This window comes from Pundamilia nyererei, unplaced genomic scaffold (assembly GCF_000239375.1).
Source record: "Pundamilia nyererei isolate P.nyererei 1_Seehausen unplaced genomic scaffold, PunNye1.0 scaffold00024, whole genome shotgun sequence".
Classification (NCBI taxonomy): domain Eukaryota; kingdom Metazoa; phylum Chordata; class Actinopteri; order Cichliformes; family Cichlidae; genus Pundamilia; species Pundamilia nyererei.
This window is the reverse complement of record NW_005187425.1, coordinates 891270-907618: the sequence shown is the minus strand read 5'-3', so window position 1 is coordinate 907618 and position 16349 is coordinate 891270. Positions and strand designations below refer to the sequence as shown.

Sequence of the window (16349 nt, the reverse complement as noted above, 5' to 3'; positions counted from 1 at the left end):
GTGTGTGTGTGTGTGTGTGTGTGTGTGTGTGTGTGTGTGTGTGTGTGTGTGTGTGTGTGTGTGTGTGTGTGTGAGACTTACGGGGGGCTCGGGGAAGGGCACCGTCTCTCCTGCTTTGCGGTAAAGCACAGCCAGACGTTTGAGTGACAGCTCGTCTACAACTATCCCCTCCTTCTGCATCTGCTCATGCAAAGCCTCGGCTGCTGGTAAGTCCTTATCCAGAGCTGCCAGATGAAAGTGGGGAGTGGGAGGGAGAAAGTCAACAAATGAGACAAGAAACATGTCTTATTTGAATTTGGATATTTAGAGAAAACTGACAGTGTGGTGGGATAATCATGTTATTTTCCCGGCAATTTATTGGTGCCAAGAAATTTGATTTTTAAATGCAGCTGCACATTCCCATTTTTTTTCCTTTTTTTCTTGGCAGTGTGACACTTTCTTTTTATTACTTGTGTTTGTTGGTTCAATGGAGGAGGTGGAAAAAGAGAACATAGGGGAAGAAATAGGCGAGGAGTCACTGGCACCGTGGAAAATATATTCTCAAGGTGCAAATTAAAAACAGCTAGACAGTAAAATAAGGTTTTATAGACATTAAAAATGATGACAAGAAAAAAATATTAAAGGGTCAGTAACTTTCATTTTTAGGGAGACAAACCTGAAACAACTGCACACAAATATCTGTGGTTGTGTGCAGCCAAGAGGGAAGGTCACAAAGGTGAAAAAAATGAGAGTGAAAGGAAAAAAGAAAAGCCCTGAAAGAGAAAAAAGAAAAAGTACACAGATGGGACAAAGAACGGAGGCGAGCAGAGCATCACTAATTGCTTCCCCTATGGCTGCCTTGACCGACCAGCGAGCTAATGCTAATTAAATAGTCATGTCTTCTCATCTCTGGTGTGACAAGGTACGGAAGAAGGGGGGACTGGTGGGTGAGAAGGTGAAGTGAAAGCAAAGAGAGGAGGATAAAAAAGAAAAAAAACTGAGGACAAGAAAATGTAGACAGGAGCAAAAAGGTGGAGAGAGGGGGGAAAAGCTGAGTGGTGGAACGTGTTGAGATTAGCACGCTAGGCTAGCCAGGACAGCTAACTCATTAGAGGACATGTGTTCTAACCCCTGAACGCTTTCCTACACACACACCCTGAGCTTGACCTGATGCATTGTTAATGGGTCTGTTAATGTTGACTTAGCTACAGTCCAGTGAACCGCATGCTGCACTACCAGACCCGTTCAGCTCTTCTGTAAGAACGAGTGTCTGTTTATGCATCTTACCGTGACATTTCATCAGGTATGGGTACAGCAGTTCCTTCTCCGCAAAGTCTGGAATCAAGCTGAGCAGGTTCTTGATCTTACCCACCTAAACACAAACACATTACACATGCAAGGACGCGCATGTAAGGAGTTGAACTGTGATTCATATCCCGATAACAAAATAGAAATTAAAATATGCTCCAACAAAATGGGTAAAAATAATAATGCTGTTCAAAAGTGAGTGTGCTTTTTAAACATGGAACAGACTGCAGACGCTCAGGTTCCTAATTCCACGTGTGGCTATTTGAACTAAGTCATATTAAGGAATATTTTGCCTCTCTGACATTTCAGACTTCATTCAGAAAGACAAAAATCAATGTAGATGCATTTCTGTGTACTCAACTTCACCAAGGTGAGTACACAGGCACAACTCAGGGGATGCTCAGGCAATCTAGTACATCCCAGTGCCTTCAGAAATTGACATTTGGGATTATTAAGTGGTGAGAACTGGACTTCCAGGGGAAAATCCACACATATCAAGATATGCGAAAGGTCCAGAGGTGCACAGAGAGGCCTACTTGAAGGGGATTGTGGCCAAATGTAAACATTAATAGGGTCAAAAAAATTCAAATCTTTAGACTAGATTTAGAGATCTGAGACATCAGGATTACAGCAGTCACTTGAAAGGAGAAGTGTAGTTAAATATCATAGAGCTTGCATTTTGATTAGTCCATAATTAAGGAAACCCACTTGGTCACAAATAATGTGTTCACGAATGACAGAATTTCTTACCTGCCCAGGTGTCTGAGCCTTTCGGCTTACAAAGGACAGCAGCACTTCCTTCTGTTCAGCCAAAGCATTGCAACGCTGCATTAGGACAAAAGAGACAAAAAAAGAGAGAAAGAAATAAGAGCTTAAGTGTGATAGTCGACAGCTGATCCTCTCGACTCTTTCTGAAGTCAAGAAGACACTTCAGTCTTCTTTTTAAATAGGTACAGTATATAAACACACACACGCACACTCCAGCACACCCAAGCATTCGTATAAACATTCGCACACTCAGGGTTACACTCAGGTTAAAGGATAATTATGAATCTAATAACTACTCATTTCTTTATGACCTTAATAGGTACAGAGCTTCACAAAAAGCATAATTATCGCTAAGTCCAACTAAAGGCCATGTCTGTTACTCAGTGGAAACATCAGTACGGTCATAGCGTGACTGCTTCCTGTGCAGCTTGGACTGGAGCGATTTACACTGATGAGCTGATGACAGGAATTCAAAACAGAAGTGAAAAAGTTTCAGGCAGATTCCAGCAAATAATTCGCCACAAACAGGCGTCTTAACTCTTTATCTTTTAGGAGTAACCCTAGCGGTTGAAGAAGTCAGACAACTTGTGTTTGTTACAACATAGAAATAATCAACCAAAGCTTTGTGACGTTAAATCTTATACCATTGGAAAGCCTGCTCATGAAAGAGTGCTGAACATAACCACATTGGCTGACTTGTGACAAATACTGGTTGAAGTGTGCGACCAAGGCTGTTGTGGCTGTGTATGGTTCTTCCATTTCTATTTAAAACACATAAATACATTGAGAAACGATTCTAATGTTTGTCAAATCGCTTCTTTATTTATCTATAGCGTGTTAAAACTCGTCATTAATGGTACAGGGAGGTCACCTTTATGGGGGACACACTTAAAGTTGCTCTTTTTAAAGAACTGTCAGAGAAATTGGTAAACTGGGTGTCAGATTTTGACTTCCTATTACACTGAAAAACAGCATACACCCCCCAGTAACTGACATGTTTCTGTCACTGGCCAGTTAACGACTGCTTATTGTGAAAACACGCAAACATACATATGATATACTCTGTGGGTTTGTGAAGGAGATTGTCTTTCTGTGACTGAGTGAGTCTCTTGGCTGAGCTGCGTTGAGGTCCGATTACTAGCCAGTCGTAAACTGACACGTTTCCCTCCTCTGCTCCGCGCAGAATTAAAAGCGGATGGCCTGCAAGGCTATTAACACGCAGCTTCACACACAGACACGGAGCAGCCTGCCTTCTTTTGGAGTCACTAAGTGCAGAATAGCTTTAGTACAATCAGGCAATTAGACTACCACTATGCTACTTCACTTTTTGAAGCAACTTTGCTCCATGCTCTCATTCGCTCTCCTGTATTTTTTGCCCTCCCTTGCTACTCCAAACAGTCCCAGTGGTAAAGCCGCAGCTGAACAGACCTACCTTCTCCTTTGCTGCTCACACACACTGCCTAAAAGCTCTGGATACCTGGGGAATTCTTCCCCTTTTTCCTCATTGACCTCTCCCAGCGCAGTTATAGACGAGACTGTAACGCACACACCTCACAGCTTCTTTCTCGCTCCTTAATGACTTCATCCCTCTCGCTCCCCATCGACCTCACCTCCATCTCTCCTGATATACTTGTCATCATTATAGTGTGCTTGCCTGCATAAAAGCTTTTCAGAGTTGTGGTCCTGCTTCACTTATGGGATGGAGGAGTTGGGAAGCTACCCTGCAGTGACCCTGGAAGAGCAGCTTGGAGGGGAGAGTCAGGAAAACGAGAGGGACAAACCACAGCATGTAGCTCAACCTCGGTCACATGTGAGACTAAACTCAAACTTTAACAACAGGACGGCACATGTTACCATGAGACATCTTGTAATGTTACGGTTTCCGGAGTTTACAGCAAAACTATAATCTTGAGATCAAATAAGCTATACAAGCAATCATTCACCCCCACCAGACTTCAAAAAAGGGACACTATGATTATCAGTGTTGACTTTAAAGTTTAAAGTCCACCCTAGTAAGCGCCTTGCAGTTCTGATGCATCTTTTAATTCTTCTGGATGGTTAAAGTGAAGCTGATGTTTAATCATTTTATTCAGGGGGTACAAATGAGGATCATTTTGATGGTACTTTGATATTTTTCCTAACCACGTTCCCCTTAGTGCCTGACTCTTACTTCAAAAATTAAAGGTGAGATTACTTTCTAAGGCTCTGCAATAGCGTCTTATCCAACCTATTTTCTGAGATTCCCCCCCTATTATCGTCAGGTCCACTGCAACAGGAAAAATACAGTAAGGAAAATATGTGGTAAAAGCAAGAATGTTACCATTTAATGCATTGCTTTCTTATATCAGTCTGAGGACGTCACTGTTCAATTGCACTCTTATTTTTTAAGCCATCCTGTACCATTTTATTTGGGGGTTTTTTAATGCGATTTAAACTTTATTACTTTTTCCAATTGACTTTATGTGTTTGTCTTTAATATTGTTTGTTTGTTTACAAATTTCTCCTTTTACTGATCCATTTCTTAGCATATACATGTGTTTATTGTGTTTTCTGGGTTTGTATTAGACTTGTTTTTAACCTGTGATCCCTGTTCTGTGTATTTTTGAATACTTGCATTGTTAATCCATCTGCCAGAGCTGAAAAGCACTTTGGGTCAAATCCTGTTGTTTTTAAAGGCGCTATATAGATAAAGGTGATTTGAGTCATCTGCATTTGTGTGGGGATTCATCAGTGCGCACAGACTAGTGATAACATTTGGGAGCAACTTATGCTGCTGTGCAGACAAAATGTTTCAGAGAAGGCCTATTTTAGACTTTATTTGTCTCTTGATTTGATGTTTTACTTAACAGGGAAGCAGTGTAAAGGTGAAACCAGTGTCCCATTGATTTAATTTTGTGTTAATGCTACAGGTTTTTTTTTTTTTATTTAGTTGTTTTTTTTTTTTTAAGGATTCGCAAGATCCCTGGATCAAACCAAGGAGGAGACACAGCCTCCCAGGTCCTTCCATGCAGAGCTACCTGGTGTGGTGTCCAATTGCGAATAAGGGACCATTATTGTCCCAAGAGATGCACTGAACTTGGGCAAATAATTATTTTGTACATTGCAGGCCTTCGATTCTTCATTTCTGTCTCTTATTTTGCACCATGCTCTCCATCCATCTCCTGTCTCTCACCCATCTAGCTGCTACATATTTATATCCCCAGGCTCAATGCAAAGTCATTGAGTTGTAATATACGAACTGTTGAATAAGTGAAAGAGTAGGAGGCAAATTTCAGACCACAAGACTCAGTGGTGGAAAGCGGGCAAGCTTTTCCTGACATCAACGCAAGGTTGGATAAATAAGTGAACGAATGTGGCAGGAGAACCTCTCCAACAACACTGGGGTCTGACAACTGGATGAAAGCAACTGGGAGTTGTGATGGACTAAATTCACTACAAGGTCCCTTGTTGATATTTTCTCCCCTCTTTTGGCAGATTTTAATTACTTTGATATTATAATTTAAAATGTAAAAGCACAGAGCAGTCAAATGGAGAAGCGCTCACTGGGACAGAAACACCCCATATGATTTAAAATTTATCTAAAGTGGTCACAAAAAATAAAAATAAAAATGAAGAACATCACTTAGTATGTGCATTTTGCTCCAATTCCAAGCTGAATAAACAAAACTCAGCAGGGCTTAAATAGTACCTTAACTTGGCCATAAGAAATAGTTACGTTTTCATTTTCACAGCAGATTCTTTCATTTCTATTTTTGCACATTTTTTTGAAGTAACGTGAGAAAAGTAAAGTATCGATGTATGAAAGGTAGCTAATTTCCCTCTAATATTAATTATGAGTATTCTAGCTCATCTCAGCCACAGAAGGCTACAACCAAGCCAGAGGAGATAAAGAACTTGAATCTAACATACCTTTGGACAACACTTGGCTAAAAGTATACTTCTGACACTTCAAACCAAAATGTCTTGGCTTTTAGCCTATGAGCTAACACACACACACACACACACACACACACACACACACACACACTTACAGCCAGCATGAATTTGGCGTCCTCCACTTTGTCCATATCCAGCAGCTGGATGAAGAGGTCTGAAGCTGGTCTGTAGCAGGCAAAGTGGTTGGCTAGCCGCTCGGCCATGGCGCTCACTACAGAACGACATGTTGTGTTGGTAAAGGATTATTGAGCAACACTCAGTTTAAATCAGTTACTTTGATTGTGGCCTTATATTTCTGCTTATGTCTTACACTTGTCCATGGCATGGTCATTCCCAGCTTCCAGAACCTTTCTAAAGACGAAGGACATGCTGGGGTTTGTGCTGTCTGGACTGGTGTAGATTCCCTCCAGCAACTCTACTGCAGACGACACATCATCACTGCAGAGGGAGACGGATACAAATTTTCTGTTATATTCACACACCTGCCATTTTATAAGGTATATCTTTCTAAACGTTCATTAATGCTAATATGTAATCGTCCTATGGCATGGCATTAACACAATGCATTAAGGCATATAGGCATGGATGAGATGACCTGCTGAAGTTCATTCTGGTTTATTGAAACTGGACAACGTGAAGACTGGGGAAAAAAAACTAAACTAAAAAAAACAAACAAAACAAAAAGTTGATGACAAGGTCAAAGTTTGGCTTAAACAACATGGAAAGGATTGATCCATCCTGCCTTGTATCAGCAGTTCAGGCTGCTGCTGGTGGTGTAATGGTGTGGGACTTTCAGGCTTGTTAGTGCTCTAGTCTTCCATTTATAAGTCGCCAGTGAGAGTGGATATATGGTTTATTATTGTGATGAGCTTAAGACTAAAAATATAGAGTTGGAAATTCTCGTAAAACTCGAAAGTAATGCAACACTTTAAACCTCACAATGTGATTTAAGTTCTCCAAGTTCATTAGAGAGAAAGCAGGTTCCTTGTTTAAAAGTTGGACTTGTTACACACCCAACCACCACCAAACCTCCACACCTGATTTGTCCTCAAAAAAGATCAGGTTTCATTCTGAATTCGCACTAACTTATTATGGGTAAACTGCAACATGCATAAACCTCCAATACAGCTGTTTTTAAAGAGACCAAGAATGGGATAAAGTAGCCGATAAAACCACAACAAAACCAAAACAAACAAAAACTCCAAAATGCCATTTTTGGACTTTAAATATATCTAAAATGTAATATTAAAATTATATTAGTTTCACTTTTTGTCCCTTACAGCCTCCCTCTTAGTGCACACTCTTTCTCCCGCCTATTCTGTGAAATGTTTTTCTGCTGAGGTTGCCACAACCACACAAAGCCTGCATACCACAGCATTACAAACCTAAAACAACTCAAACTGGCAACCCAGCTACACTACTAACACTTTATGCTCCCTGCTCACCCACTGCCGTCACTAGTCGTGATGAATATTTAACTTCCAGGGTGTGTGTGTGTGTGTGTGTATATATATATATATATATAAGTGTGAGTGTCTGGAGGTGGGGGAACATATCTACGCTGATTGTTGCGACTGGGACCGTCTGAATAATTCAGCAAAGGGCCCCTCTAAATGTGGTGCCCCGCTTTCCGGGACTGCTTGCTTTTCCGCCGCTGCTCTTAACCAGTCAGCTTGACTCAGATACAAAGGGGAAGCATGTGTCAGGGAGGCTCAGAGCGCAGCTCCCAGAGGTCAGAGTTCAAGCTGACAGATCCGCGCTACGATGGCCAATCAGGCGTGAGACCGCCTTGCTGTTCTTCACTTCTCGCTGTCCCTCTGAGATGGCGCGGGGATGCCTCTGTTCGAGCTGGCGCACGGCTCTAATGCACAAGTGGCACAATGAAACTTTGATGCACAATGCATTTTATTATTTTGCTCTGCAGTTTGAGAAGAGACAAAGGAGGAACGGAGGACGGCTCTTTTCATGACATTAAAAGGAACCCATGAATAATCCTATTATGCCCGCGTTTCCCATTTGTACTTAACGCCCTGGCAGCCCTGTAAGCTTTTACTTTAACAGTGTGTCAGCCTGGATCTTGCCACACTCTCCTGTGGGGTAGTGCATTAAACTGTTTATATCCAACAGTGCTTACGAAATGGCATAAAAGACTCACTCGACTGCGTTGAAACATTTTGCTCATGCAACCTATCTTCAGTCATCTTTTTCCTGCTAAATGTCCAAACATTTCACTACACGTTGGTGGTGATGGATGAACAGATATTGGGGAATGTCTGAAAAGCTGTACATGCTGTGAACCTAACAGGTCCACTGACAAATCTCCACATATAAACTTACTTTTTGATGTGTGCCAGGGCAGTGTTGTTGACAAACACCATGCTGGACAAGTTGTGGCTTGTACCAAGGCTCTTTATTAGTGATTCAACATCCTGGATCCCCTCCACATTGCCGTGACTACCCAGAGCCTGAACCAGCCTGGTGATGGCAAGATGCGAGGGCACATGGCCCAACTGAAGCATAGACATCAGTCTCTCAAGAGCCTCTGTGGAAGAGTGCAACAAGTGACTGTGTGTACAAAAAACAATGTGTATGTTTGTGTTAAGCATGCATGTCCATTTCTTACCTTTGACCTGGCCTTTCTTGCTTTGTGTGATGATGAGTAAACTGTTGGCAATATCAGTCAGCTTGAAACCTGGCACCCGAGTTTCAGCACTAAGGGAGACAAATAATTCCTTGGTTATCTGTGGTGTACTACAGTAACACACAAGAAAAAGACAAACTAGAGAATACGCTAGGAGTGCACCAATACATCAGCCAAAGGGATTGATGATGTTTGTTTGTCTCACATCAATTGTGAGCTACTAAATGTTAAAATAATTTCCAATTTTATATTAGTTACACAAGATGGATAAATACGAGAGTTTTGGAGAGTGAAAGGAAGAGTTTACAGATGATAGAGCGACCTGCTGTTATGTATGGCTTGGTGAGGCCAAGCTGAAAGTGGCAGGGTTGAAGATGCTCGTATTTTCAATGCGAGTGACCAGAAAGGATGGGATTAGAAATTAGTATATCAGAGGGACAGCTCAGGTTGAGCAGTTTGGAGACAAAGTTTGAGAAACAAGACTGAGATGGGAGGAAAAGAAGAGGACCACAGAGAAGATTCATGGATGTAGTGAAGGAGGAGATGCAGAGGGGTTGGTTTGACAGAAGGGGATGCTTGGCAGCAGGCAGGTTATCCGCTGTGGTTACGCTTAAAGGGAGCCGCTAAAAGAAGACGACAATGAAGAAGAGAATTAAGATTTCATGTTGTTCTTGCACAAAGTTGGAAAGTAATAAACAAAAACAGACAAAGCTATCCATTTCAGACAAAGCGGCCTCTGAGATTTTGCCAATTTACAAATATTGTTTTGCCCATTGTAAGAAAAATGTTCTAACATTTTATTTATACCTTTTTTGCTAAACTTCAATTTGTCACATATGTAGTTGAGTAAATTATGTAAAAATAAGATAAATGTGCAAATCATCGCCACAGTGTTTCTGTTTGGGTTTATTTTTAAAGATCTTTGACTCTCATAATGCCTCTATTAATATTTCCATTTCTTGATATCAGAAATACATAATATACATGACAGATTTGTTCCATATCTGAACGATGCTATGGGCAAGTCCATTATTTCCAACTTTAAAGCCGATACTGTATCTCTAAAAACGCATCTTTATAATCTGCGATAGCCGTGCGACGGTGTCGTCCCCGCCATTATCAGGCATCGCATTTTGAAAAGCGTTAGACTCCATAGAGAGAGAGGGGATAAACGCATGAGCTGAAAGATATATGACAGACAAGACAATAGGAACAAATCTGATTGAAAACAAGTCTGAGCTTCTCTGTGACCTGAAAATAATGCAGACATCAAGCGGTTGATTGATGTTGTCGTATACGTGATGTACCTTCCTCTGGGAGCTGCTCCCTCCCATCAAATCCTCCTCCTTTCACTCCGCATGTCCATCTAACTTGCTGTCCTCTCCAGCCCTCCTCTTTTTCATTTCTTTGCCACTAAAACCTCAATCAAGCTTGCCTCCTGCCTTTTCCCCCCCTTTTTATTATTATACCCCTGCAACCAGATTAATCTGCCCGCTCAATTGAGCATCAGGCTGGCAATCCTTATCACTGTGGCGACACCAGGCCGGGCAGCATCCGGCGGCCGCTGTGACAGGGTCACGCCGGAGATTGGAGGAGTAACAGGGTCGGCGACAGATTGCTGCGGAGACTGAGCAGCGGGTCAGAATTATTCTTATCAGGTGGAAGAAAATCTCCAGAAGCTGTCTCCCAACACACACTCTCACCTTCTCCTTCTAGGGATATTGTGCGTCACCCACTTCTTCTTCTCTCTCATCATCACTCTCTCCCAATCCCTTAATCTCACCATAAGTACCCCGCTGCTCAATTCTGTACAGATTACCCAAAAACAAACACACCCACACACACTGAGAATTAATGCCTATAGCGTCTTCATTATCCCCGTACGTGATTAAATCTAGCCCTCCTCCCCTTGTTCACTCCTCTTTTCCCATTTAGCCCCTTTTATCTCCATCCTTTCCATTTCCATTTCTCCCCGACTTTCCTCTCAGCTCATTTCACTTCTCATTAAGAGCGCAGATAAACTAAGCTTTTATCCAGGCAGGGATGCCATAAACCAATTCAAACAGAGACTGGAGATGGGTTATCGCTTGTATTGCCTTGTGCTTGTTGAAACACGGCTCTAAAATTGATATGATTATTTCTCATAATATAAGAGAGTGAACCATGTAGGGAGCTGGAAACAGGGAAGAGACTGATAGTGTAATAGATGTTTTTACATGTTTTTTCTTTCAGCACAAATTAGTAACTGCAGCTCTTCAGTCAGTGTGTGTCATTATGTTATTATCGTAACTCTTTGCTTCTGTGTTTCTCCTCTGCAGAAAGAAAGTGATATAAAGAAAGGGACAAAAGGAGACAGAAAAAAGGGAAAGTTGGAGATTACCTATAAAAGACAAAACAGAGAAGAAGATCAGCCCTGTGCTAAGCTCGCATCTTTAATACCTCTGTCTGTCCATCCATTCGTCTCCAGGCCTAAGCCCTGATATGGCCCACGAACGAAACAACAACACATGATACATTACTAATTGGAAGAAGACCGATGTCCCTGCACAAAGTCACCCGCTTTCCAGAGAACCAAAATTAATCTATATATCCAAGCGTGTGTGTGTCTCTCAGGGCTTAGTAAGAACCATTGTCCATATCCAGCAGAACTGAATGTGTTAGCACACAATCAGTTTGTAATCCTCATGTCTACTGAGGAGCTGCAGATTTAGCCTGAGGCGACCTGCTACCACCAGCTGAGGAGTGACCGGAAAAGTAGCAGAGCATTAAACTACATGTTGAATTGTAAGTTTAATACAAATTGCTATGCTTTCTGTCTGCTTTAGGGGCTGGATATTTCACTTATGTTACCTCTTCTAAAATATGAACAACTATGGAAAGGGATCCCTTTTGTTTTGCTGCTGTTGATTTTCAAGGAAAAACTAAACACAATCATCATACTTAGATATCGGGAAAAAAATCTGATTGCCCTTCTAAAACAAAAGCTAAAACCCACTCCTTGTAAATCAAAGCAGATGTATGGAGAGAACTGCATTATGTCACGCCAAACTGCTAAACCTGACATCATTGGAAAACCCTCCTACTGCATGTTTTAGGGTGTGATCCATTATAAAACTGACAATCCATCATACAAATTCACTTCAAAGCTGACTGTGAGCTGGATGGAGATGAATTCACCAGTGACATTCCTCCAGATGCAAATTTAAAATCTGCAATCCAGGCATTGTGTGAGATTACCAACACTTGCATTACACCTACAAATGAAAAGGGTTTTTTTGCATTGTGTGCAAGACTGTATGATTTTCATACTAGACATTAAGCCCCTAAACACAGCAGCGTTTACAAGTCCGCATAGACTTCTGCACAACCTGAAGTCTTTTTAGCAACCAGGGATACGTACAAGACAATAAACTGAGACTATAAGCAGTAATATTTTAATGCTTTTTACCAGATGATTTTGGCACAAATCAAGATATTAATGCACCTACATGTCCTTGACTGCCATGGCTTCATCCATAGATCCCTCAGCCAACAGAGCACGAATCAGGTGGTCGTAGGGGGAGGGGTCTAGTGCCACACCTTTTTTGTCAGCTTCCTTTAGCATCCCAAATACTTCTGCAGGAAGAAAGCAAGAAAAAAGGGAGAGGGGAAAAGTGAGTGATAAGATTGGCTGAGATAACTGAAAAATAGAATTTAAGATTATCCTTGTATTGATGGATTGGAACAGCCTAATCTGAACACACAATAGTAAAACATGATGTTACCATTTCTCCTCAATATTTATAGGAAAACATGTATTTGCAGTATCTAAAGTAGTTGGAAAAATTATATATTTGTAATTACATACAAACATTGTTTAAAAGGTAATAATAATTTAAGGTGATGTTCTTCAACTGTGGTGAAGGCAGTATGACAAATAAATTCTGACATGTATCTTTCAAAAATCAACCACCTGGCGAAGTGTGTGATGTTTGGATACCTTGAACTTGTCCAAAAGTGTCTGTGACCGCCTTAAAACTTGAACAGTAATTAAACCTGACCCATTCCTATGACAGCAGGCACTTTATTGCGCCTTTAACAGCATCTGATTCGAACAGTCACCCAAGACTGCTATATGAACTACTTCATTTCAAGTATAATTTGACATTTATTCTTTCCCCCCCTCAATGAATCAGCAGGCTTGCCACTCAGTAGATTTCACCAATAGTACAATTAAAAAAAAATGCTGGGTCAAGAGGAAAATGCCATGCCTACACAGCATGATTCAGCAGAGAGCAAAATGAAAAGGTGGGCAGGTAAAAACCCCACATGTCAGAAAGTTAGATGCTCAATTTTGGGGAGAAAAAACTTTCTTAGGAAAGAGAATCCCACGTAAGAGTGTAGCAGACTGTAATTTATCAAGATGCTAACTGGGGTTGAGCAAAGAAAAACATTTCGATGCTTTTGGAGATAATTTGTTTTGCAGGTGCAATACATACAGTGCCATGAAAAAATACTTACCCCTTCCCGATTTCTGATTTTTTTGCAGATTTCTTAATCGAAGATCAGTCAAAAATAACCAGAGCAAATACAAACTGTAGTTTTTAAATGATGATTTCATTAATTAAGAGGGAAAAAAGGTATCCAAGCCTACCTAGCCCTTTGAGAAAAACCAATCGCCCATTAACCTAATAACTGGTTCTGCTAACTATGACAGAAACAACTGCAATCCAGCGTTTGCAATAACTGGCAATGAGTCTTTCACATGGTTTTGCAGAAATATTGCACAACTCTTTGAATATAAAACAGAAATTGCCTGATAAACAATTTCTATTCTCTTATATTCTCAAATTCTAATTTTAAGAGACTGGAATTGGTCATTTTATACACCTCTGATGTTTTAAGTATGGCAAATGTAGTATGTCTCCCCTCTAAGTCTTACAGGAGAACAATAGCAGGACCTCCTGCTGCTTACCTTTGGCCTTGCCCTTCTTACAGAGGGCCAACAGACGGACCTGGTAATCACTAACACTTTCAGTTGCAGTGGGTGTGGTGGCAGCTTGCTGGTACCAGGTCTAGAAAAACAACACACAAACACACGTGTAAAACAATGCTTAAACTCAGTCTGATGCCCACAAAATGCAGCTACATCAAGTATTAAGGTCTGAAACATGTTCAGCTGTGTCCTGGGAAAGAGCTGGTGTGTTTATGTGCATATATGACAGTGCAATAATGCCTGACAGGCAGGGCAAGGTCCCATAATGCTCGATCACCCATGTAGCAGCAACGGAAGGGGGTTAAGCTGTATCGGCTGGGGGCAAATTAGGTTTGGCACCCCAGGGGCAAAGGAAAAGTGTGCGTGCTAGAGAATGTGTGTGCTGGAGCGGGTGGTGTCAACTCAAGAGCCCCTGGGGTCACGAAGTTCATCGCTTCAGGCAACGGCAATCACTTTCTGTCTCATCATGCTTCAGGCTGCTTCAGGCGCGCACACCAAGCTCAGGAAAAATGCATAGTGAAGGAATGAAGCAAACAAGAGGAATTTAAGGCTTTAAGACTTCATCTCTTTACTAATTATTGTATTTAATTAGTAAAGAAATAAAATTTAATTCTCTCCATTTAATTTCGTTACAGCTGAACACTCATATCGAGCCAAGCATCAAGCGACAACCATATGGTAGCATTTAGTGTCTGGCTAAATTAGTCTGGCATTACAGATTTAGAGACAGATCGAGCTGTAATTCCTTTCACCAGCCAACCGGTCTGATTGACTACACTTCAGATCAGAGCTTCAATCCTGTTTCCTCTGCATGTAATGAACAGGGGCTTAAAGTGGAGCAGAGTAGGGGGGCTGCATGGAGAGCGGCTGATAAGAGTTTTCAGAGGTTGTTTGGGGGGCATGGGGGGGTTGCTCCTACAATCAGAGTCTGGGGTCAACCTGCTCTTTGGTTAATCGATTCAGTCAGCAACAGTTTTATTCAGACAAAAAAATAAACATGTAGTGTCATCTAAATTTTAAAAATGCAGTAATTAGACCATTGTGATTTGAATGAGGGAGTGCAACTTTTAAAGCACTTTGCCACATCAGTACAGGACCAGTAATGTACCGAATATTAAATGTAATTATTGTGTTATTACCATGCAATTTTAGGTATAAACCATCAAAGAGGGCTGAGCAAGCCTTAGTATTGATTACTATAAAACAAACAAAACACTAACAAGGCACAAAATAAGAAATACAGGAAAAATAAAATCAACAGCACCGCCTGTTAAACAGTCACAAAAGTGTTAGAATTAAAAAATATTTTAAAGAGAGAATTATAAGAATAAATGAAATTGTCATTCTGATCTCAATCATCAGACTGTTCCTCCTGTTTGAACATCAAAACAGAGCTCAGTATCCAAAAGTCCCTGCCAGGCTATGAGCTCAATGCTTGACATTTTAGGTGAGCTACACTTAGTGTAGGCTAGAGAAGTGGAATTCTTTCTGACCAATAGGTAATATATAAAAGTTATTATCAAATGAACTTTGGAAGGTTCTGAGATAGCCAGGATTTGATGCCATTTAGAAAGGTCAATAGACTGTCAAGGCTACTGGTGTTGCACAGCAGAGAGATTTAATACTGTGTTATGAGCAAAACTGAATGGGCAATATCAAGGCTATGAATGATCTGGCTGAGAGGAAGCATTATATTCAAACCATAAGTGGTCCTGGGACAAAGCCTTGGGGAACGCCTCAATGATTTGTTAATTATTGATTAAACAATGACTTAATATAATATCTCAAAATAGCAACAATCTCACATCATAAAAAATAGCTTTTTAGACAATAAAAATTCCAAAAAAAGGGAAATATTACCTGACAGGTAATTACTTCAACTGATCAAATTGACTGCTGTGATTAAAGACTTAAGGACACAAACTATGAACAGGCCCACTATGTTGAGTCTTACCATTGGTACTACAGGGCTGTATGTCATATTTAATATCAGGCACCTTCACAGCTCTTTCTTCTTGCCTTTGCTTTTAGGTTTGCCTTCCCTGCTCATGGCAATCATCTTTCTAATAACAGACCTGCCAACTGAGCATTATTGGGATTTTCATTTTATTGCAAGCTCTACCTCAGGTACCTCGAAAGGGACCTCCTGGCCATTACTCTTCAGGATGTCTGCCAGTAAACGCAGAGTCCTCTCCCTGGGAATGACGTTCTCCTCCTGCATCTTCGTCCACATGGCTTCTGCCTTCTGCCAATTGTTGGTCTCCTCTGAAAGCAACCAGAATCAAAGCAGTGAGAATGAGAAAATGTTTATGATTTGTTATTGGAAGCCATGACACACAGACCTGTGAGCCTGTATAGTCAGCTCACTACCCAGCATGCTCAAGAGAGCAATTTCTGACAAAGCGCTCCATGCTGAGAGAAGGCAATCAAAGCACTAATCTGATCAACAGACTGACCCTCAACTATGCTGTAATTTATCAAACACACCAGCTAGTGGTGTGTGCGTGCGCATGTGTGTGTGTGTGTGTGTGTGTGTGTGTGTAGGGAAGGGTAATGGGTCGACAATCAGCTTTAACACTCCAATCACAAGCGTTATCTGTTCTGCTCTCCAGTGCAGCAATCACACCATGTCTTCTGCTGACTTCTGACTGATCCCATTCTGCTGCACACTCAAGGTCTGGGAATGAGCTCAGGAGGCACACCCAGAGGTGAAAGGTCGCAACTGAAGATGAGGTCCGGGGG

General features: G+C 41.2%; 1 protein-coding gene across 2 annotated transcripts in view; it reads right to left on the bottom strand.

Moving 5' to 3' along the window:
• lrpprc (leucine-rich pentatricopeptide repeat containing) overlaps window positions 1-16349 on the bottom strand; it is a 57797-nt gene that overhangs the window by 2418 nt on the left and 39030 nt on the right. The window contains exons 28-37 of one of the 2 annotated variants that reach the window (XM_005727312.2): window positions 15730-15872; window positions 13587-13686; window positions 12121-12247; window positions 8615-8703; window positions 8329-8533; window positions 6302-6429; window positions 6087-6202; window positions 2038-2112; window positions 1267-1351; window positions 82-224 (exon numbers count right to left, since the gene is read on the bottom strand). In XM_005727312.2, coding sequence (XP_005727369.1) covers window positions 82-224; window positions 1267-1351; window positions 2038-2112; window positions 6087-6202; window positions 6302-6429; window positions 8329-8533; window positions 8615-8703; window positions 12121-12247; window positions 13587-13686; window positions 15730-15872 — 1211 coding nt within the window. The remainder of the gene's footprint in view (window positions 1-81; window positions 225-1266; window positions 1352-2037; window positions 2113-6086; window positions 6203-6301; window positions 6430-8328; window positions 8534-8614; window positions 8704-12120; window positions 12248-13586; window positions 13687-15729; window positions 15873-16349) is intronic. The other variant, XM_005727313.2, reaches the window with a different exon arrangement.